We start from the raw sequence: 22,576 nt of genomic DNA, 5'->3' as shown, positions 1-22,576 counted from the left end.
AATTTAAATATGAATCCATTGTTTAGAAGACTCTTCCATAATAATAGTAACATATACCCTAACTGTGCTGCTTGATGATATATTAATAAACTGAGCATACCCCAGCTTCCTATTTCTGAGATTTATCTAAAATCCTTTTATTTACTGTTAGTTTTTGTGCATGGGAACAAAAGATTTCTATTTTTCTCTGCCAATGTGTTAAAGCCTGATCTGAAATTACTACTGGGAAGAAATTAAAAGTTGAGCCATGCAAAAATGTACATTTTAATCACAGCAAGTTGCCTAAAATATTGAAATGTTTTGAAGCCAATTTTCTTCATTTCCATATTTAATTTGTTCCAAGTTAGTACATAATTATTTGTAAGGTTTTATTAATATTTTAGTTATGGTAATGCCTTATTTTTATCTAGAATATTCTTAATATGCAAAAGGTTTAAATTCTATTGGAATCCTAAAACTGGAAAACTCCTTTTGAAATTTTGTATCTAAAACATAGTCACAATCATTATAACGAGAAAACAATATTTTATTTGATTTTTGTATTCCCATCAGTTCTGCAGTGAGCACAGGGTGGATTATGTAATTTACTTCATTTGTTTTGTTTTCATATACTACCAGACAGATTTATAATCTTTACTTGGTTTTGAATATATTTTAAATTTTATGAATTCTCAAGCCCAAACTATTTTTTCCTCATTGAGAATAACATGCAGCACATCAATGAACTTAGAATAAGAAAATGCCATGTTCTCCCTATGCTGCTTAAGACTATTTTTTAAAAAGAAAAACAGTAAGACATTAGAATATCTGATAAAGAATATTTCATTCAACCAATATATTAGCATCAGACTAGAGAAGACATATACGTAGATTAGAGGTCTATGTGTAATCTGATTTTTAACTGAAATTAATTGGTGCTAGTTAGTATTACTACAAGCCTATATGCTGTTGGTGTGTTAGAGTTTAGAAAGGATGATAGAAGACAGATATTTGCTCTATTGCTGTGATGGTGAGCCTATGGCATGCCACACAGGTTGTACGTGGAGCCATATCGGAGGGTATGCAATGTGTTGCCCTATGTCAGCTGCGGTGCGCATGCGCATGCTATCCAACTGATTTTCAGTCATTTGTAGGCATTTGTATTGTAGTTAATTATTTACTAGGAAACCAAATTTCTGTGCATGGTGAATTAAGAGGAACATATAACCCAATTAAACATATTATATGCAAACATGCCATTTCTGGACTGAAAATGTTATTTCTTTTTTTAGCATTGAGATTACGCAAAGTCCATAATTGGAAGAACATGTAATGTATCTGTTGTTCTTGGCACATAGCTGTTTGGAATTCTGAGTATGCGACTATGGCTGACCTGAATATCTATGTTTTGACTTGACCTTGCACCATTGAGATTACTCACTTCTTCCTCAGGTGGTCTTTTTGTTTCAAGATTTAAATCAGAATGAATACAGACTGTCAGTCATTTGCTTCTTATTAATTTCATCTACATTTAAGCCAAAGAATAAAAGTTGTATCCGTAAGAGAGTTAATCAAAAGTACACAAAGTCTAATGTTTACATTCCTTATATGTCCAGGATTCTTAAGAAGGGTAAGAGGTTTATATAGAATGGGCAAAGATGCAAAAAAAAAGAAAAAAAGAATAGCCATAACATATAATATTGAGTGGAAAACATGTAAATGCAGGAGAATATTATTGCAACATATTTTGGCCAGGGTATACTGAGATAATGATTTTTATAACTTGTAATCTTGCATTATAAGTACAGTGATACCTCTACCTACAAATGCCTCTACTTACGAACCTTTCTAGATAAGAACCAGGTGTTCAAGATTTTTCTGCCTCTTCTCAAGAACCATTTTCCACTTACAAACCCAAGCCTCCGAAAACTGTAACAGAAAAGGCAGGGGGAAGCCTCCGTGGGGCCTCTCTAGGAATCTCCTGGGAGGAAACAGGGCTGGAAAAGGCGGGGGGAAGCCTCTGTGGGGCCTCTCTAGGAATCTCCTGGGAGGAAACAGGGCAGGAAAAGGCGGGGGGAAGCCTCTGTGGGGCCTCTCTAGGAATCTCCTGGGAGGAAACAGGGCCTCCACCCTCCCTATGGTTTTCCCAATCGCACATGTTATTTGCTTTTACATTGATTCCTATGGGAAAAATTGTTTCTTCTTACAAACTTTTATATTTAAGAACCTGGTCACGGAATGAATTAAATTCGTAAGTAGAGATATCACTGTACTACATTTATCCTAAAATGTACAACCTTATATAAAATACCTTTTGCCTCCGTTGTTCAAACTCAAAAGTGGAATTCTTACTCAGTGTGATTTTCGTTTTTAACATTTGTAGCACAATGTTACTTACACAACATATTCAGTAGGAATCCATATACACCATTCCATATGCTTTACATTATTTTTTAAAATGTTTGCCCAACAAAAATTAAGTATACACTTGAATATTCCAGATGTTAATGGAAACTTAAAAGGACATGTCGTCAATAGTTCAGTTGCTATCCACAAAATTATAGAGAGATTTGCCACCATCACATTTAATGATACTGTAATACGTTCTATAATTTAACTATGAGTATGTAAAATAGGGCAAAGTTTTCTATTTAATTTATCTACACTATGCATAATTTTATAGACTTCTGCCTTATACCATTACATTGTCAGAGTGTTTCTTAACTGTCCTTGGAGATTTTTTGACACCTTTTTTGGTTTTATAATGACCATTTGGAGGTATAGTGGCCAGAATTTTAACTTATTTTTCAAATTTATATATTGCACAATCATAATATCTAGTATTTTCTGTCTACATGAAAATTAGCATCTGTGTGAGTATATATTTATGCACTCATACACATAGGCATATATGTCCCTATACAAAATTACTTCAATGTTCTTCACTATAGAGATAATTTTCTATTTCCTGTCTATTTATGCATTTGGAATTTCTGATATTCCCATTTTGTTACTAAATGCTTTGGTAGTGTAGGAACTGATGACACATGCACACTATAATTCTAAATTTCATCAGACATTTTATGTAAATGCAAAAAGTTTTCTGGTACTCCCTTTAATTGTAATTGCTTAGTTTACTAGCATATTATAATTGTTACTTGTTTATAAAGTACAGTATTAATATTGTAAGCCAGTTATCCTGTAAAGACAAGCAGCCAATAAATTTAATAAATAAATATATTTCATTTTTTAAAAAATATTGCACACTTCCATTTTATTACAAAAAAACTAAAGATTCCTGAAGCTTTACAATAAATGAAATAATTCTGCTTTTAACCATTTATTTAAAAAAATTAAATTCTTATATGTAAACTACTGTAAAAGATGAAAACCTGTTTTGGATTACTATTTATTACATTGGGAGTACTTTCTGCATTGTTAACACTATTTTCATTTCCTCTCTTTGGCTATTGTACTTTGTTTGCAATCTACCAGGGTACAGTGCTTTGTTTTTCAATTTATTTTATCTATTTTACTTAGTTCCTAAGGTATCAGAAATTGCTAAATTTTGATAGGCATCTGAAAACAAAACTAAAGATTACATTATTACATTATAAGTTGGAAAAGTTTATGTTTACATTTCTTCAGTATGTTGTACAAAAAGTACTCTTTAAAAAATCATAGTTAAGTTTTTAGGATGCAACAGGGGACTAGTTTGAAACACACAAACGTGCTCCTATATTTAATCCATGCATGTACCTTTATGATTGCTCTCTCATGGATCATTTCAGCTTTTAAATGCCATAAACAGTTTTCACCAAGCAGTTATGTGCTCCAGAAGTTTCTAAATCAAAATATACTTACATAATTCTGGCTGGAAAGACCAGTGCTGTAACTTTGGAAGATTTTCTGAGGAAATGAGTTCACAGTAGGAGTGACAGCATATTATTTCCGCTTTCTGCATTCTCATAAAAATTGCCATAAAATTGTTTTTGGTAGAATGTTCTGACAGAATCAGATGAAAAAGAGCAACAATTGATTGAGAAGATTGAATAAATTTATACTTGAGCCTTGGCAAAACGGAGCTGCTCTGCCTGAGAAATAAGTATACAGTGGTACCTATACTTAAGAACGCCTCTACTTAAGAACTTTTCTAGATAAGAACTAGGTGTTCAAGATTTTTTGCCTCTACTTAAGAACCATTTTGATTCAGTGGTCCACGACAAACTACTTCAAAAACTCAAATCCTATGGCATCTCAGGATCCCTCCACAGCTGGATTACTGCATTCCTGTCTAACAGGCAACAAGTAGTCAAAATAGGAAGCTCCATATCCACACCTGTCCCTGTTAAAAGCGGTGTCCCCCAAGGTAGCGTACTGGGACCTACGCTCTTCATTCTCTACGTCAGCGACCTTTGTGATCTCATCACAAGCAACTGTGTTCTTTTTGCAGATGATGTAAAACTCTTCAACACCACTGATAACACAACTACTCTACAAAAAAACCTAGACTCGGTTTCTGACTGGTCCAACACATGGCAACTCCAAATCTCAACCAGCAAATGCTCTGTCCTACACATCGGCAAAAAGAATCAGAACTTCAAATATGAACTTAATAAACAAATTATTACAGATAATCCCCACTCGGTCAAGGACCTCGGAATACTAATAACTAAAGATCTAAGTGCCACAGCCCACTGCAACAACATCGCTAAAAAGGCCTCAAGAGTTGTTAATCTAATCCTACGTAGCTTCTTCTCTGGAAATCTCACACTACTTACCAGAGCTTACAAAACTTTCACCAGACCCATCATAGAATACAGCTCATCTGTTTGGAACCTATACCTCATTTTTGACATTAACACCCTCGAAAATGTCCAAAGATACTTCACCAGAAGAGCCCTTCACTCCTCTACCCATAACAGAATACCCTACGAAACTAGACTTACAATCCTGGATCTTGAAAGCTTAGAACTACGATGCCTTAAACATGATCTAAGTATTGCCCACAAGATCATATGCTCCAATGTCCTGCCTGTCAAAGATTATTTCAGCTTCAACCACAACACAAGAGCACACAACAGATTCAAGCTTAATATTAACCACTCCAAACTTGACTGTAAAAAATACGACTTTAGTAATCGGGTTGTCGAAGCGTGGAACTCATTACCAGACTCTGTCGTATCATCCCCTAACCCCCAACATTTTACCCTTAGACTATCCACGGTTGACCTCTCCAGATTCCCAAGAGGTCAGTAAGGGGCATACATAAGCACACTAGAGTGCCTTCTGTCCCCTGTCCTATAGTCTCTCCTATATCTCACATTTCTTCTCATATATCCTCTATAACCTTCATTGTGTATTATTGTGTATTGAACAAAATAAATAAATAAAAAATAAAATAAATTTTCTACTTAAGAACCTGAGCCTGGAAAAATTTCTCAGGAAATTCGAGAGGGGCACAAAGGCCTGGCCAATTTCCTGCCATTCCCCCTTTAATCCGGCCATCTAGGGCTTTTCTGGGCTGCCAGAGGAGCTTTTCAAGTGGTGCTTAAAGAGGCCTTGGTAGCCCATAGGGAACAGAGGGAGGTGCTTGCTCCTCGTCGCCTCAACTCCCCCTCTGTCTTTTTTTTAAGCCTTAAAGTTCTGGATTTTTTTTATTCTCCTCCTCACCTTCTTCCTTCGGCAGCAACTGTCCTCCTCCTCTTCTTTCTCTGAGCTTTTATTTATTTCCTAATGTGTTTTTACACATTATTTGCTTTTACATTGATTCCTATGGAAAAAATTGCTTCTACTTAAGAACGTTTCTACTTAAGAACCTGGTCACGGAATGCATTAAGTAGAGGTACCACTGTATTTTTTTTCCTATTAGTATCATGTTCAACCTCTTCTGGCAATTTTGCATATTCTCCCACAGGACAGATTCAGAGCTTGGTGCTTTTTCATGATAGCATGAGGTACTTTAATCAATTAAATCAGTAAAGAATAACCTATTTGTGGGAAGCTAACTGTTTTGAAAAGGCTGATATTAGTAGTTATTAATAGAACTGAAAACACACACACACACAAACAAACACACAAACACACACAGGCAAAGGAATTTTGGAATTTTGTTTTTAACTCCAATATGTCTATTTAAGCGCTTACTGTAGGGTTTTCCTATATTTTTAGCATAAACAGATCTGACTTTTATTTTTAAAGCAACTGAAACTTGGCCTCAAACGTCTAAATGCATTTTTATTTTCTAGTTATTCCTTAGAAATATTGTCAAGGAATTTCTCCATTTGTTTGACAAATCATTGCTTCCCAAAAGAAATAGGCCATGCTCCTGGTGTCTATCATTTGCATCAGAGGCAGAATAAACACAAAGACACCAGATCTGGGTTATAATGGGTCACTTTATTATTTTAAAGACCTGCAGAGGTCGCTAAATGGGCGGAATTCCCTGCCAAAACATACTTGGGCAACTATGGGCGATGCTCCTTGACTAAGTAGTGCAAACCTATCGCTAGCCTTCGCCCTACTCTCAGCCACACCCCAAGCGTGTGGGTGGGCTCACTAGCCATGACCCGGAACCGGAAGTTATATAAGTAAATGGGTCACTATCTTGACCTGGTACCGGAAATTACGTGAGTAAATGGGTCACTATCCTGACCCAGTACCAGAAATGACATGTGTGAGCCCCAAGGGCAGCCCCCCTCCAATGCCCTGATCAGGTCGATACTTGGGTTTCTGGAGGGGCGCTGTCCATCATCTTACCAAAAAAATGCCCAGAGGAGAACACGCAGTTGCTGCTGGCATCGCATTTTCCACCTCTTCCTGCTAACCCCGTGACCGAACGGGAAATTAGGAATTAATTGGCCTGTCTACCATTTACACCGGTAACACCCCCTAACCAATCCACTCCTGCCTTTTCAGTGTGGAGTAGGTGAAAAAACAGTCTTGACATAAGGTGTCCAAGCTGCAAAAAATTCCTACTCAGCCCCCATGTGGGTGACTGTTTCATAGCACACTGGACATAGCGGAGGGTGGGTGGGTGTGCGGTTTGAGGGGTGATCCAAGGAAAAAAGGAAGGCCTAGCGGCGTGCTGCCCCTTTAATAGGTATCTTGGCACTGCCCCTCTCCCCCTTTGCCTCTGCGTAAGCATGAAGAGGCAACTGGGTAGTCCCACACAGCTGCGTGAGACCACCCCTCGCCCCTCACCTGAATAACAGGTGCCATGTTGATCCAGCCCCTTTTGCAAATGTCAGCCAGCGGCTAAAGGCATGCCAGCCTCTCAATTCTATACCAGCAAAAATATTTTCATCCAGACACTTTAATATTTATTATAATAATTCTGATTTAACTTATTCACTTGTGCTAATTTCTATGTTGGTGTTCCTGAAGGATTTATCCTGCTTTGATACCTAGCTTGATATCATGGCTAAGAGTGGTATAAAAAGTGATATAAAAAGTTTAAAATACATTTCTTAATTTTTTTCTAAATCATTATAAAGCATTTATATTTCAGAGACAACTAATGTACTCCTGGTGTAGTTATTACTGAAGCTATGTGATTGCTTTATATCTCACCGTTATGGCATACAAATGCTCCCTGCTCCTATTTTCCACATAGCAAACATCCTATGAGGTAGGTTGAGCTGAGTGTGCATGACTGGCCCAAAGGCATCCAGCCAGATCTGATGCCAGACACCACTTTCCTAGTTTGAAGTCCAGCACCTTAACCATAAGACCATGGGTTTTTTAAGCAATGGCTCCTATGAACTGTCAATTTACTGTTCAGATATTCTACCTGAATATTAACCATATGATAATACTAGTTTTATTAAAGCAGTTTTCTCCTTCTGATGAATATAAGCAATGCAGTATAATTTGATGGAAAATCAGAGTACAAGTTGCTTTCTATTACAGTACTTCTCTTTAAGAAGATACATAAACCCAAAGATAGGTTTTCACTGTTCTGTTTCCTAATTGGTAGAAGAAATTTTATCTAAATTACTAGTGTTACCTTATGGTTTCTAATTTAAGAAAGCAGAGAAAACAAGAAAAATGTCTTGCTGGTATTGGTTTATTTCAAGTCATATATCAGCTGTCAATAGAATATACAATCCAAATGAAAAGAGAAAGAACACAGATAATTTAAAAGAAAAAGGCTGGCTCCTTATCACACTAAAAGCTTGTTCCTATGTTTTACAACTTTTGGAATGTCTGGATTTATGGAGATAATTTTTTTATTGGGAAATTTGAATTAATGTTTTAAAATTTTCATAAATACTTGATACTTTAGAACAAGGGATGGTAAAATCGTGTGAAACAAGAATTATTCACCTTGAAAATTCCAATAAAAATTTGTAACAGATGTGGCAAATGTTCTGAAAATCAATCAAATTCTTCAGGGTGAAATGACTTGTTGAATTCTTGTGCTCTCAAGAAGCCTAATGAAAATCAACACAATGAGTTTAAGATAAGTTTTATTTTGGACTGGCAGAGTTGTCTCAGTAGTGAATCTCCCTAACAGAACTTTGGACTAGCCAAAAGCAGCCCCATGTAGTGTTACGGTACCCCCTACCACCTCCTTAAACATATGATGATCAAATTTGATTATTTATTTTTGAGTTATTTCAAACATGTAAAACTGTTATTGGACCACTATTTATTTTTTGCTGGGCATAATTAGCAGTCTGTGATATACAATCCAATTCGATATACCTTGTATTTAATAGTAAGTTATGCTGAATATTAAGTACAGTATGTATTAGAAACAATATCCTGCATTAACTGGAAGTCAGTGGGAAGTCAAACAGGATAAGGTTAGAAGAACCTACCTTATGTTCTTCAAAACCCATATTGAGAGGCCTGCTGCCTCTGAGACTGAAGATTCAAGCAACTTACATGGCTGGCATCAGTAGACATATTCTCTATGAATTTGTTTAATCCTCCCAGAAGGCTAAACAGGTTCATTGCCATTATAACATCTTGTACCATCACAGAGAATTCACTTGAGTGAATTGCTATTAATCTCATCCCACCTCAGCTTAATAGCTGAGCCTGGTTACACAATTATGGGAGAAAGAAGATACCTTAGCTGCTTTTTAAACACTACATGTAATTTTATATCTTTTTATTATATTCCAATTTGTTTGCCCTTTTTTAATAAGGAAAAGATCCCCAGTCTGTGCTATCTTTCCTTAAAGGGATCTTGCTCAAATTCTTTTACCATTTTGATTGCCAGGTAATGTCCAGGACTGAATACAACATTCGCCATAGTGGTGGGTTGACCTCATCCGTCAGCCAATGAGGATTGAGTCTGTTTAGTGACATTTACTGCCTCTGTCACTAAGCCCGCTTTTGACTCAATCCTCGCTACGGTTAGGACGTATGTGGTCAACTCTCCTGGAGAATAGTTTCACCTCAATTGTGAACACCCTCTTTCTTTCAGGACAAGAACATCATCTCGATTTTTGTGAAATAAAAATTTCTGGTAATTTTGCGTAATTTCCCCAAAAATCTTATTTCACAAAGATTGAGAAGATGTTCATGTCCTGAAACAAAGAGGGTTTCCACATTCTCAAACTTTTAATCTTAGATACATTTAAATGTTATGATCTCTCTTCTGCACTAGCAATTTATAGTGTCACACAGTGGACGCTAGGGCCTTTACACCTATCTTGTTGGGGGGAAATATTTCCATGGGGATGGGTCAGATATTCTATAAATTGCCAGAAAAATAATATTTATTTTTAGCCCAACTCAATCTGAACTCAATGTAGGATTGTGAGGAAAATAGGAGAAAGAAAGAGTACAGGTAGCCCTGGACTTACAACCCACAATTGATCTGAAAAATTCTATTGCTAAGCAAGGCGGATGTTAAGTGAGTGTTGCCCTTCTTGGCACAGTTGTTAAGTGAATCACTGAAGTTCTTACATTAGTAACTATGGTCGTTAAGTGAATCTGGCTTCCCCATTGATTTGCTGGTCAGAAGGTCGTAAAAGGTGATCACGTGACTCCTAGGACACTACAAACGGTCAAAAATATGAACCAGTAGCCAAGTGGCCAAATTTTGATCACTTGACCATAGGGCCCACTGCAACAGTTGTAAAGTGTGAGAAAACTCACTTTTTTTTACAGTGCCCTTCAAACAGTCATTAAAGGAACAGTTGTGAGTCGATGGCACGGTGACCAATTCTATATGGAAGAAAAGCAGGATAAAAATCTGAAAGGAAATGTTTAGTAATGAACCAGTAAAGCCGCCCTCCTCCTTCTCCTCAGTGGTTCAGCACTGGTCTTCTCCTGGGTAGAGGCATCTGGCTTTATGTAGCTGGGGACGGAGGGCAGCTGTTCGCTTCCCAGGATCCATTTTATTTATTTATTTAATTATATTTCTACACCGCCCGACTCCCCAGGGACTCAGGGCGGCTCCGGGAGCGCGCCGAGCTCCCTCAAATCCTCCCGACCAACGCCCTGTCCCGCTCAGCAACCGGGGTCCGCGCTGCCAAAAAGAAAAAAGACCCGCCCTTGCACCCTAAGAAAACCATCGAGGCGTGCAAGAATTTGGCGCGCAAGAAAGGTCAGCGCGGCCACAAGTGAGCGACGCTGGGGAGCGCCTCCCGCTGCCGCTCCTCCTTTCGGCGCGCCTGCCTTCCCTGACAGGATTTTTTTTGTTGTTGTTATTTTTTTCCGCTTGCGCTTTAGAATAAAACCTCCAGGGCTTCGGCCGTTCTCTCGCAGGCGGCGCGGAACGAGGGAGCGCTCCGGCGCCTGGCAGCACCAGCTCTTTCACAGGGGCGGCGAGCGCAACTCCTCCCAGCACCTGGTCACCAAGCCCTTCCCTCCTCCCCGGCTTGCCTCCATTGCCCCAGCCTCAGAGCAAGGCGGCGTGCGCTTCCATTGGGCACGGCTGGCGTTTGTGCTTGCGCGGGGCGGCCAGAGCTTTTGGCTTGGCTGCTCGTTTCGTTCGCGGGGCGCGCAGGACCTGAACCCCAAGCACAGCCTTGTTGTTTTGTTTTGTTTTGTTTTTTAAAATAAACCCTCGGGTCTTCTTGGATTTCCACCCGGGATATTTTCCTCTTCTACAAGGTAGTGGAAGGATACCCAGATATATTCCCCGGGAAGGGAGCGAGAGAAGGAAACCCCTCCTCCCGTTCCTTGACCGTTGGGCGCATCCCTCTGCTACTTGGCAATTTTAGTTCGAAAGCAACCTGCAAGCCAGCCCCGCCTGGGAAGTTTCCGTTTAACTGCCTCTCTCTGCTTTTTAAGTGCGTTCAAGGTGCCTTTGATAGAACTCTCTCTCTCTCTCTCTCTCCGGGGTGTTGTGTTTGCCTTGTAAGCCGCTGCTAAGGAATCGGGACTGTTGCTTCCCCAGCTCTTCCATCTGCAAACAGCCCCCACCATCACCACCACCACCACCACCTTCCTCTTCCAGCCCACATACCCGATTTGCTGGAGACGAAGGGGAGGGAGCGATGAAACGAACAAGAAAGCGGTTACATTGATTAGGGCTTTAGTTTCCTCTCCAAACGGCGGCTCGGGAGAGAAAAGAAAAAGCGCAGAGCGAAAGGCGATCCCAGCTTGGGGGGGGGGAGAAGGGGGGACGGTGGAGATCAGAGCCTTGCCGTTGGCAGCGGCGAAGCCCTTTGCTGCCTTTTTTATTTATTTATTTTGCAACGGCGAAGGATTGCTTCTAGGCGCTAGGGGTGCTTGGCTGTGTTCAGGGCGCTTCTGCAGTTTCGCCGTCAACATGCACGCGCGCCGCTCTCTCTCTCTCTGACTGCATTTGACTTATAATGCCGGCTTCTCTTTGGAATGCAAAACCGTAGCCCAGGATGAAATCAGGTTGGTTAACGATTATTCTTTGTGTGTGCGTGCGTATGGGCATATTTGGAAAAGAGAAGAAAGAAAGAAAAACAACAACAACATTCCTCGCGTTTCAACCTCCCCCCCTCCCCAAATATGTCAGAAAGGATCATAGCAACAAGACAGTGGCAGTCACCTCATTACAGGGTGTCTCGTGCTCATCTTTTGATATGTTCCTTTTTTTTTTTTAAAGAGAGATGATGATGAATCTTTTATGCAGCTGGCTTCTTGGCACCATCCAGGAGCATCCCAATTTACAGTGCTTTGCTGCTTAGAAGAAATGCAGTTTTTTTAAAAATAAAACAAAACTAAGATCTCCTTCTCTAACGATGGTAAATAAACATGGGTGGGAAGGAAGGTAAAAGGCAGTAAGGAACCTGTGTGGAAAGGTGTTTGGGTTTTTTCTTGATTTCCCCCCTCTTGAGAATTTCCCCCCTTAGTTATTTGCCTCACACAGTGAGTTTTCTATCTGAAAAGCAGCTGCCTGGGTTTCTGTATATCTTTGAAAAGTAAAACAGGTTGAGTTCTGGGTTAACTCCTTTCCTTCTACTGAGCAGATTCTTCTGTAGCAGTCCTTCTTTCCACCTGTTCTGTTCAAAAGCATGTCTTGATTTCTTTCCATGTTTTGCAGGTCACTCTGCCAGAATGCCAGAAGAAAATTCCCCACGGTCCACTCCCCAGAAAATCCCATATCCGGGGCTTCCTCACTTGGTCAATGCTGATGGGCAGTATCTTTTCTGCAGGTACTGGAAGCCAGCTGCTGCTCCAAGGTGAGCACTGTTTAACAATGCATTTGTTTTCTGTGATAAATACATTGTTCATTCAGTTCTACAGTTGATTGTTCAACAGTCCATGGAATAATAGAAATGTCCTTGCCCCAAACAATCTCTTAGCAAAAGAAACCTTGATCCTTTAGCATTTGCACTAAACTAAAGCAGTTGGTTGAAATCTTCCTCTTGAGTAACAGTTCCTAAACCCACCCAAGTGCCTGTATATTTCAACAATAAGAGAAGAACTGGTTATTAATCATTCAGCCTCCTACTCATGAGAATAGGACTTGTTACATGCATAAGTAAAAGCAACTCAGATGAGTAAGGTTTGATAATTCAGATAATTCTCTCTTTCTGTCGTTCTCTTGTAGTTCAGTGAAATGAAACAATGAACCCAGTCTTTTGGCATTAAAATAGTATTTTAGTTGGGCGATATTGCATTCAAAATATATGTGAAGCTTATTCTAAGTTATTTACTTATCAGTTACAATTTGTAATTTGCTGTGGCATTCTACTGTATTTTGGCTATAGGGTTATGAGGACCTCTAGTACACAAAGTATGCTTACAATAATTTAAGACATAAATGATTAACCATAATAATAATAATAACAACAACAATAATAATTTATTAGATTTGTATGCCGCCCTTCTCTGGGGACTCGGAGCGTCATTAGGTAATCCTATTTTCATAATCCCATATGAAATAATATATTTGTCCTTGTAATTTATAATTCAAAAAGGCTGGGATATTCTGAATGAAGATATTGTTTGGATTTTCTCTTTTTCCCCCCTGGGTTCTATTTGTAGAGTCGAGTAATGCATATAAAAAGTGATATTGTTCTTCAGAATAATCTTTTTTTTTAACTTTTATATTGGGAAGAAATCTCCAATTTTAGAAAATAATTACTCCAAAGCAATTCTTCTATTTTAGAAGATATTAAAGCATTCTGGCTTGAGGAGTTAATAAACTTTGTAGGATGGACTAAATGATTTATCAGAGGATAAAGACAGAAATGCAAGTAAAAGCATTTTTCTAAAAAAGAAGAATGGCAATGTGACAAATATGGTGCAACATCTTTTGCATGTCATCTCCAGCTAGATTTTTTAGGCGGGTGGGTCAGTTCACTTTTGTGAATTTATGGACAGGTTGCAAGACCCTTTGAACTATTTATTTTAACTACTGGTATGTGGATGTTTTACAAAAGCTTGTAGTATCAATTACTCAACAGGTATGTGACATTTATGAACCACAGAAGTTAAAAGGCCAATCAAAGTGCTCCTTTCAACAAAATAGGTTCTTTCCCAATTACTTGGGTTTTTTTAACCATAATGTGCTGTCTTCCATATATGTATTATGATTCACTTAAAAAATCCATTCATCTAATTCAGGGCCCATCTTAAGCCTCTGACCTTTCACCTAGAAACTAAACCTGAAGAATCTTTGTGCTTTGTTCTCTTCAGCACCCAAAGTTACCCTCCAAAATAGAACTTCAGAGTCATTTCAAAAGCTTCAGCAGCTTGTGTCTTTTTTTCCTGGCTTTGTGAGCTTTAGATGTATGCATTAAGGTACTTTTTCCCTAAGTCCTGCTAAGGCTAGGAGACAAAGATAATATGATTTGGAACCGTCTTTGAAGCATCTCTTTGGGTCTGACTTCAACCACATGTTTCATAAAAAGTAGCTTCACCAAGCCCAGTGGAAAACTTTTGGGCAATACTTGTAACAAGAGATCTGGCATCTTCCTAAAGAATTCAGCTATTGAACCAATACAGACTTAAAACAAGCTTCTTCTATGAAAATTATCCTGTTCCTATTATAATGCTAATTAATCATTAACTGCCTACAGTGTTCTTTGATGAGTTGCTGAATTGCATTCCCCATTTTATCTTTAATTTCTAAGCAAATTAGTGTAGTTCACATGAGTCTTTGATCAAGAAATGAAAGGATGGTAAAGAAGTGAAAGTTAGAACTTGGCATTTCAGGCCTCTGGTAGCTTGTCTTATTAGAGCTCTGCATACCCAAGTGGTTAATTGATAGCAAGAGTGTCCTGATTTTCTGACAACAAAGTACACACGATCAGTTCTGCTCACTTACAAGCGGCTCTTAACTGTGTGGAACCATTTATTTTTAGCCTCTATTGTATTGTGCTGGCAGGGTTTGAGAGGGAGATTATAGGTTGCTGGAGAATAATTTGTCAACTGCAGCCAACTTTCACGGGACAGTTTTGAAATATATGGAGAAAAAGATTCCTTATTGTCTTCTACTATGGTAGATTTTCATGACTCATCTGTAGAAGCGCTGAAGATTTGCTAGGTTTTAAATGACAAATGGCATGAGTTGGGGACAGCCTTGAATCACTTTTACAGTACTATTAATCTGACAGAATTTCAGATACAGAAGAAGAATTGGTTGTAGCTTTGTTAGCTATAACACAAGAGATTCACATTTATGTTTCTCCTTTTGAGTATAGGTTTTGACTCAAAAGGCCATTGGAATTTGTAAGAAAAACACCAAGAGCTGCTAGACTTCCTGTAGTGTAAGAACTTTTGAACCTTTCCTCTGCAAAGGTTGTTTCATACAAATATGTCCTTGCATGAAGAGGAAACCCCCCCCCCCCCCCCCAAAAAAAAAGCCAGCACATGTAAGCTTTATCAGCAGGCTTGTTCTCTCATTCACAATGTTATATTTGCCTAAAGCAGTTCTGTTCACGCATCTTGTCTCCAAATTTCATTTATTTTCCTAAGGAGGAAAAGCAATATAATAATGATAATAATAATGATAATAATGATGATGATAATAATAATAATAATAATAATAATAATTTATTAGACTTGTATGCCGCCCCTCTCCAGAGACTCGGGGTGGCTCACAACAATTAAAACAATTTAGGTAAAAATCTAATAATTGAAACTATGACTAAAACCCATTATCTTAAAAAACAATTGATATTACACAGTCATAAACACACATAAATTTTAATGGTCAGAAGGGGGGGCATGTACTAGTTGCCCCATGCCTGGCAACATAGATAGGTCTTAAGGCTCTTGTGGAAGGCGAGGAGGGTGGGGGCAGTTCGAATCTCTGGAAGGAGCTGATTCCAGAGGGCCGGGGCTACCACAGAGAAGGCTCTTCCCCTAGGCCTAGACCTGGAGAAGGCCAACTCTGTGGGACCTAATTGGCCCCTGGGATTTATGCGACAGAAGGCGGTCCCATAAGTAATCCGGTCCGATGCCATGTAGGGCTTTATAGGTCATCACCAACACTTTTAATTGTGTCCAGAAACCAATCAGCAACCAATACAGGCTATGGAGTGTTGACGAAACATGACTGCTCACGCGGCCGTATTCTGCATGATCTAGAGTTTCTGAACACTTTTCAGAGGTAGCCACATGTAAAGAGCGTTGCAGTAGTCAAACCTTGAGGTGATAAGGGCCTGAGTGACTGAGCAGGGACTCCCTGTCCAAATAGGGCTGCAACTGGTGCACCAGGCGAACCTGGGCAAACGCCCTCCTCGCCACAGCCGAAAGATGATGTTCTAAAGTCAGCTGTGGATCAAGGAGGACGCCCAAGTTGCTGACTTTCTCTGAGGGGGGTCAATAATTCCCCCCCCCCCCAGGGTAATGGGCAGACAGATGGGATTGTCCTTGGGAGGCAAGACCCACAGCCACTCCGCCTTGTCAGGGTTGAGTTTGAGCCTGTTGACACCCATCCAGACCCTAACAGCCTCCAGGCAGCGGCACATCACTTCCATTGCTTCGCCAATAACATATAGGATATTTTTGAAAAAATAGTTTGGAACTTTTTCTATCTCTGGCACATTCTGTTAGGATTATTAGACATTCGGTTTTTAAAATACATGCATACATATTGTCTGTGTGTGCATACACACCTACCAAAATTATTCCTGGATACCCACTAATGGAGATGCCAATTTACAGCATATTGTGGGATAACTTTTTATCTCAGTTCTCATAGAAAATTAGATGTTATCATCCAGGCACAGTTAATGTTAAAAGCAGGTACTGAAAAGCAGGTGATATTAGACTGAAAATCTGTTAGATGTACAGGCAAGAATAATGACTATTCCCTAAGTTCAGTTTACATTTATATAAGTGCCTCCATCACTTCTGTGTTTTCTGTTCAGGGATCTTTTGCACATACGCTACACCCCCCTCCCTATAGTTAGTGGGGGGAAAGATCTTGGTAACTGTCCCACAATCATTCTTAATATATAGAACTACATGGTGATTAATAAACTCATGTCTCCCTGTCAGATATCCTTTGGCTGAGCAGATGGGATTAATTTAATAAAATTGATCCTGCATTTAGTAAGTAAGCAAGGGGTAGATAGGAGTAGGTGCAAAAGTATTTGGATTTTATGTTAAAGAAGCGGAATGAAGAAAGACTAAATTTTTGAGAAGTGACAAATATTGCTGAACTACTGCCACAGTAAAACCAGAACAAAATTCTAAGCTGAGTTTGGGAAAAGAAGGAAATGAAAAGTGAGGAGATAGTTGGGGTTTGTGTGTGTGTGTGTGTGTGTGTATGTGTTTGTATTGTTGTTTTGCATAATTGTGGTAGGGCCATTTTTCTAAGGTCAATCTTGAGTGCAGGGTAGGTTTACTATGTCCTTTCTATTTCCTAGGAATAGATAAGCAATCTGAGACCTCCAGTTCTTTTGAATCTCATTTCCCTATCAGACAAAGTCAACATGACCACCTTAAAATGATTATAGGAGCTATCATCCAAAACCGTATGAAGTCCTAGGTTGCTTATCATTGTCCTAGTAAGTGTAAACTAGAAACATGAAAGTGAGTGACACAGTAAGTAAACCAGTTGTGCTTTGGTTAAAGTGACAAGTAGATCATATACCACCTGTTGTACTGTGGGGTAGACTAAAAAATTTTCATGATTTATTTTAGGATGCACATTTTATTCAATACATGGCAGAATGTGTGGGATTTTTTCCTTCTACAGTAATTGGATATTGAGGTAAAGCAGTGCAGCTGTGCCTTTCCACCTGCAGAAGCATTTCAACTTATTGAACTTGATTTGTGTGAACTGTGATTAAGTCCTTTTATAATGCAAATCAATTTGATATGTAACATGGGTTGGGGTAACTGAGTCATTGCTCATAACAAAAAAAATATGTTTGTTTTAAAGCATTGATCAGATCTCTGGTACTAAACAAGATAGTAAGGTATAATTTAAGTTATAGCTGTACCGTACAAGAATAAGTTCAGAACAGTTCAACATTGTTTGGAAAATTGAATAATCATTAAACAGAAAATAGATCTTGTGGCCTTATGTTAATAACATACTGTAATTAGATTTCTTCACATGTATTGTTTATATTTACAATGTTGTACGCCATTCTGAGTCGCTTCTTGAAGGGCGGCATAGAAGTATAAATAAATAAATAAATAAATAAATAAATAAATAAATAAATAAATAAATAAACAAACCCTATCTTTTAAATACAATCAGTATGCAGCTGTACATTTTCACCATGATTAAGCCTAGTCTATAGGTCTTTCCTATAAGATCTTTAAAACTATAACCCTAGGCCCATTTACTTGGAAGTAAGCCACACACACTAAACTCGTTGAAATTTACTTCTAAGTTCCTCTGTGTGAATTTCCTCCATCTATTTCAATTTTGCTAACCTCCCTTCCAGTGGTTTTCTTTCAAAGTATTAAAAGCTTCTTAAATACATACATTTTTATTTTACATATATGGTTGCATAAAGCATCTGACTCCGTTGAGGTAAAGCATGCTTATTTCTTCTGTGTATCTGAGACTGTTTAAAAGCTAACGAATGGCCTTCCCTGTGTTTAAACACACACACACCATTTAAGGAAGATGCTTACTTTAAGTTCCATAGACAAAAGAGAATGACATCATCTCTTATTTGGAAGCTACCATGCAATTTTTCTGGAGGAAAAAATGATGCTTGTTTTATCTACACACTGTTTTCTGGAACTCCATCTGTATGTCAGTATAACACACACTCAGAACATTTTCCAAACTGTAGCCAAACAACTGAAAAATCCCTTCTCTCTCTCTCTCTCTCTCTCTCTCCCTCTCTCTCCTTCCCTCCCTCCCTCCCTCTCTCTCTCCTCCCCCCTCTCTCCTTCTAATTATTTCAGCTAAAACTTTTTAATTAGCTAGCTGTTATATGATATATTGTTACATTAAAATATATGTTTTACATTCCTGGAAGTTTATATTTAACCCTTGAAACACATATCGGGTGCTATAACAATAGTGACTATTCATGGGTCAGCCTGCTTGTCCTCATGCAACTTTCCTGCTGCAAAACCAAGATAAAAATGATCAGATTAATGACTCCTGTGTTTTTAAAATGAGACAAGAAGCAGAACCTCTACAGAATCAATCTTATTATTTAAAATTCGTTTATTATCCCTTGCTTTGCTGTTCTTTGAGGTGATAAAAGCATCATAAAAGATGTGCTGTTAACATTTAGTAAGAGGATCACTGTTTTTAAGCGGAATGCAGAAATACATGGTAAATGAATAGTCAATAAAATAAAAACTTGAAACCCGTTCGTAAACAATGAAATAGAATTATCCTATGCCCTTAGATGCCATCTATGGCCATCTCCCAAAGTTACCAAATTGTAATTTGAAAAATTAAAACAAGAAGATGAATTTATTAAATATCCCTGTACTGAATGTGCGTGAAATAAAATTCAGCTTTTGTCTTCACTCTGCCCATTACTTTGGAGTGCAGTATGAGGGGGTACTACTGGCACTGAGAAAGTTGTGCATCCTTGGGATCAAAGTACTAGAGGATGGTTTTCTTAGCATTATGAGTTTACTTTATCTGCATAGATGGCCTGTTCGCAGAACCTATTGTGCTTCAAGAAATAAACTAGTAGAGCAGAAGGTATGGATTTCTCTATCACAGATGTGATGGCGAACCTATGGCACGAGTACCACAGGTGGCATGCGAAGCCATATCTGCTGGCATGCGAACTGTTGCCCTAGCTCAGCTCCAACGTGCAAGTGTGTGCCAGCCAGCTGACTTTTGGCTTGCACAGAGGCTCTGGGAGGGCATTTTGGATTTCTAGGGAGCCTCCAGCGGGATGGGGAAGGGGATTTATACCCTTCTCCTGGCTCCAGGGAAGCCTTTGGAGCCTGGGAAGGTGAAACACAAGCTTGCTGGGCCCTCCAGAAATTGGGAAACAGTCCATTTCCTGCCTCCAGGGGGCCTCCAGGGGGCGGGGAAAGCTATTTCGGCCCTCCCCAGGCATTGAATTATGGGTGTGGGCATTCACTCATGTGCAATATAGCACGTGCATCCTCTTTCGGCACCCAAGGAAAAAAAGGTTCGCCATCACTGCTCTATCATATTCATATTATATTTGGAGTCTTCGCTAGTGATGAGCACCATTAATTCAAGTACTGCTACTTTATTTGTTACAGATGTATAGAATTTTTGATGCTCATATTCTGTAGTAGGTATGTATAATGTAGTGATGGGTTCTAAATCCCATCGCTACCAGTTTGCACACACTGCATCTGCACATGCACAGAAGCATCCAGAGTGGGTGGGCGGAGCCTCTGATTCGTAGCAACCCACCACTGGTATGACATGCAGATTATAATCTTGGGTTACAAATGTAGTGTCTAGAGAGAGCTTTAATTCTACCAATGCATATTTGAATCTAATACATTTAGTTTAGAGTATAACAGTCAAAACTATTGTGTCAGCTCCATACTGCTTAATAAATAGTATGAATATGATATAGATAGAGAGAGACAGAGAGAGAGATACACAGACACCCTCACATTATACTGTATTTTAGTATGATTTAAAATGTTTTGCACCAGAATATACTTAAAGGCTCTTGATGTTATTAAAAAATGCTTCCAATGAAGGTTACTTTGTGGCACAATATTAATGAGTTCTTTAAAAATGAGGAATTAGAGTATACAATTATGAAATTTACAAACTGTATCAAGTTGGGAGTCTAACAGGCACAGAATGTCAGAGGTGTAACTATTTCAGGTTTAACTATAAGTAGAGGTTCTTAAGTAGAAAAGTTTGTAAGAAGCAGCAATTTTTCCCATAGGAATCAATGGAAAAGCAAATAATGCGTGCAATTTGGGATACCACAGGGAGGGCGGAGGCCCTGTTTCCTCCCAGGAGATTTCTAGAGAGACCATACAGAGGCGTCTCCCCGCCTTTTCCGGCCCTGGAGGCTTCTCCCCGCCTTTTCCGGCCCTGGAGGCTTCTCCCTGCCTTTTCCGGCCCTGGAGGCTTCTCCCTGCCTTTTCCGGTTACAGTTTCAGAGGCTTGGGTTTGTAAGTGGAAAATGGTTCTTGAGAAGAGGCAAAAAAATCTTGAACACCTGGTTCTTATGTAGAAAAGTTCATAAGTAGAAGCATTTGTAGGTAGAGGTACCACTGTACTTGGACGGTTATAAATTTGTGCTCAATGCCTGGTATGTGATAGTTCTTCCTTGGTTAGAAGTTCAGAATTTGAAACAATTGCTACTAGTTATAAGCAAACATTATCTATATTTAGCTTATTTCTATACTTGTTTTTGTTGCTGCATATAAAGGGTAGATTGTCTTACAAAAGGACATTGTTGCAAGTGACATAAGATATTTCAAGCTCCACTGGCAATTACAAGATATTTTTTAAAAGCTCTATCCAGAACTTTATAAGTTCTACACAAGGAAATGTTGTTTTAAAATGAAATCAGAAAAATTTTAACATAGAAACATAGATAATTGACGGCAGAAAAAGACCTCATGGTCCATCTAGTCTGCCCTTATACTATTTCCTGTGTTTTATCTTAGGATGGCATGTTTAAATTCAGTTACTGTGGATTTACCAACCACATCTGCTGGAAGTTTGTTCCAAGGATCTACTGCTCTTTCAGTAAAATAATATTTTCTCACGTTGCTTCTGATCTTTCCCCCAACTAACCTCAGATTGTGTCCCCTTGTTCTTGTGTTCCCTCCTGAACCTTATTTAACCCTTTAACATATTTAAATGTTTCGATCATGTCCCCCCTTTTCCTTCTGTTCTCCAGACTATACAGATTGAGTTCATTAAGTCTTTCCTGATACGTTTTATGCTTAAGACCTTCCACCATTTTTGTAGCCCATCTTTTAATTTTAATTTTAATGAATTTTAATTCCCCAAAACTATTGCATAATTAGCAGCAATAACAACAGTATTAGATTTTGTCTTGCCTTTTCTGTTCTTATCTTTTTCTATACTATGTTGACGGCATGGGTGTTTTTCCCCATAAATTTGAATGTCTAGCTAAAGCCACTTAAGCACCTTTCTTAACTCGGCCCGAGTTTTTGGAGAAGGGCGGCATACAAATCTAATAAATAATAACAATAGCAATAACAACAACAACAACAATAATAATAATGATCATCATCTTTCTCCTGCCCACTTGTCTTTGAAAACACAATATTCTTTTTTGTTTACTCCAAAGAAAGTCCCACTCCAAAGGCATTTGAGGAACACATGCACTGCAGCTAAGCAGTGCAATCCTAAGGTTTTATTATTATTATTGCACATAGATCAAAGGGGTTTACTTCAAAGAAGGTGTGCTTACGATGTCACATTGATTATTAAGCAGAATTGGGGACATGCACATATGCAAAATATGTCTGCAGGTATGGAAACTGAAGAAGGAGGAAAGGGTCCACCATGATTGCTCTTCAGCATTAAACATTAACATTGAGTTTTGTGCAGATGCATCCAGCTGGGGAAAGGCAGCCTTCATGGGACACATTCAAACATTGGTAATATACAGCCAGGGAGAGAGTACGATAGAATCAAGGCAGCAGTGGATGGCTGAATATGTTTGACGTGTAGTTACTTTTTTCAACCCTTACTCATTTTTAGAAGTTTTCCTCCCCTTAGTCTCTCATGGATCAAACAGTTCAACTCAGTTTGAAAAGCCCCATCTTAGACTACAAT

At 38.7% G+C, this 22,576-nt stretch overlaps 1 protein-coding gene across 5 annotated transcripts in view; it reads left to right on the top strand.

Moving 5' to 3' along the window:
- MGLL (monoglyceride lipase) overlaps positions 1-22,576 on the top strand; it is a 206,573-nt gene that overhangs the window by 66,562 nt on the left and 117,435 nt on the right. For 2 of the 5 annotated variants that reach the window (XM_070738385.1, XM_070738389.1), the window contains exon 2: positions 12,464-12,602. In XM_070738385.1, the coding sequence (XP_070594486.1) occupies positions 12,464-12,602 (139 nt within the window). Of the gene's footprint in view, positions 1-10,841; positions 11,812-12,463; positions 12,603-22,576 lie in introns of those variants that run through there. The other 3 variants (XM_070738387.1, XM_070738386.1, XM_070738388.1) reach the window with 3 other exon arrangements.

Source organism: Erythrolamprus reginae, chromosome 2 (assembly GCF_031021105.1).
Source record: "Erythrolamprus reginae isolate rEryReg1 chromosome 2, rEryReg1.hap1, whole genome shotgun sequence".
Classification (NCBI taxonomy): domain Eukaryota; kingdom Metazoa; phylum Chordata; class Lepidosauria; order Squamata; family Dipsadidae; genus Erythrolamprus; species Erythrolamprus reginae.
This window is presented reverse-complemented; position numbering and strand designations above follow the sequence as displayed.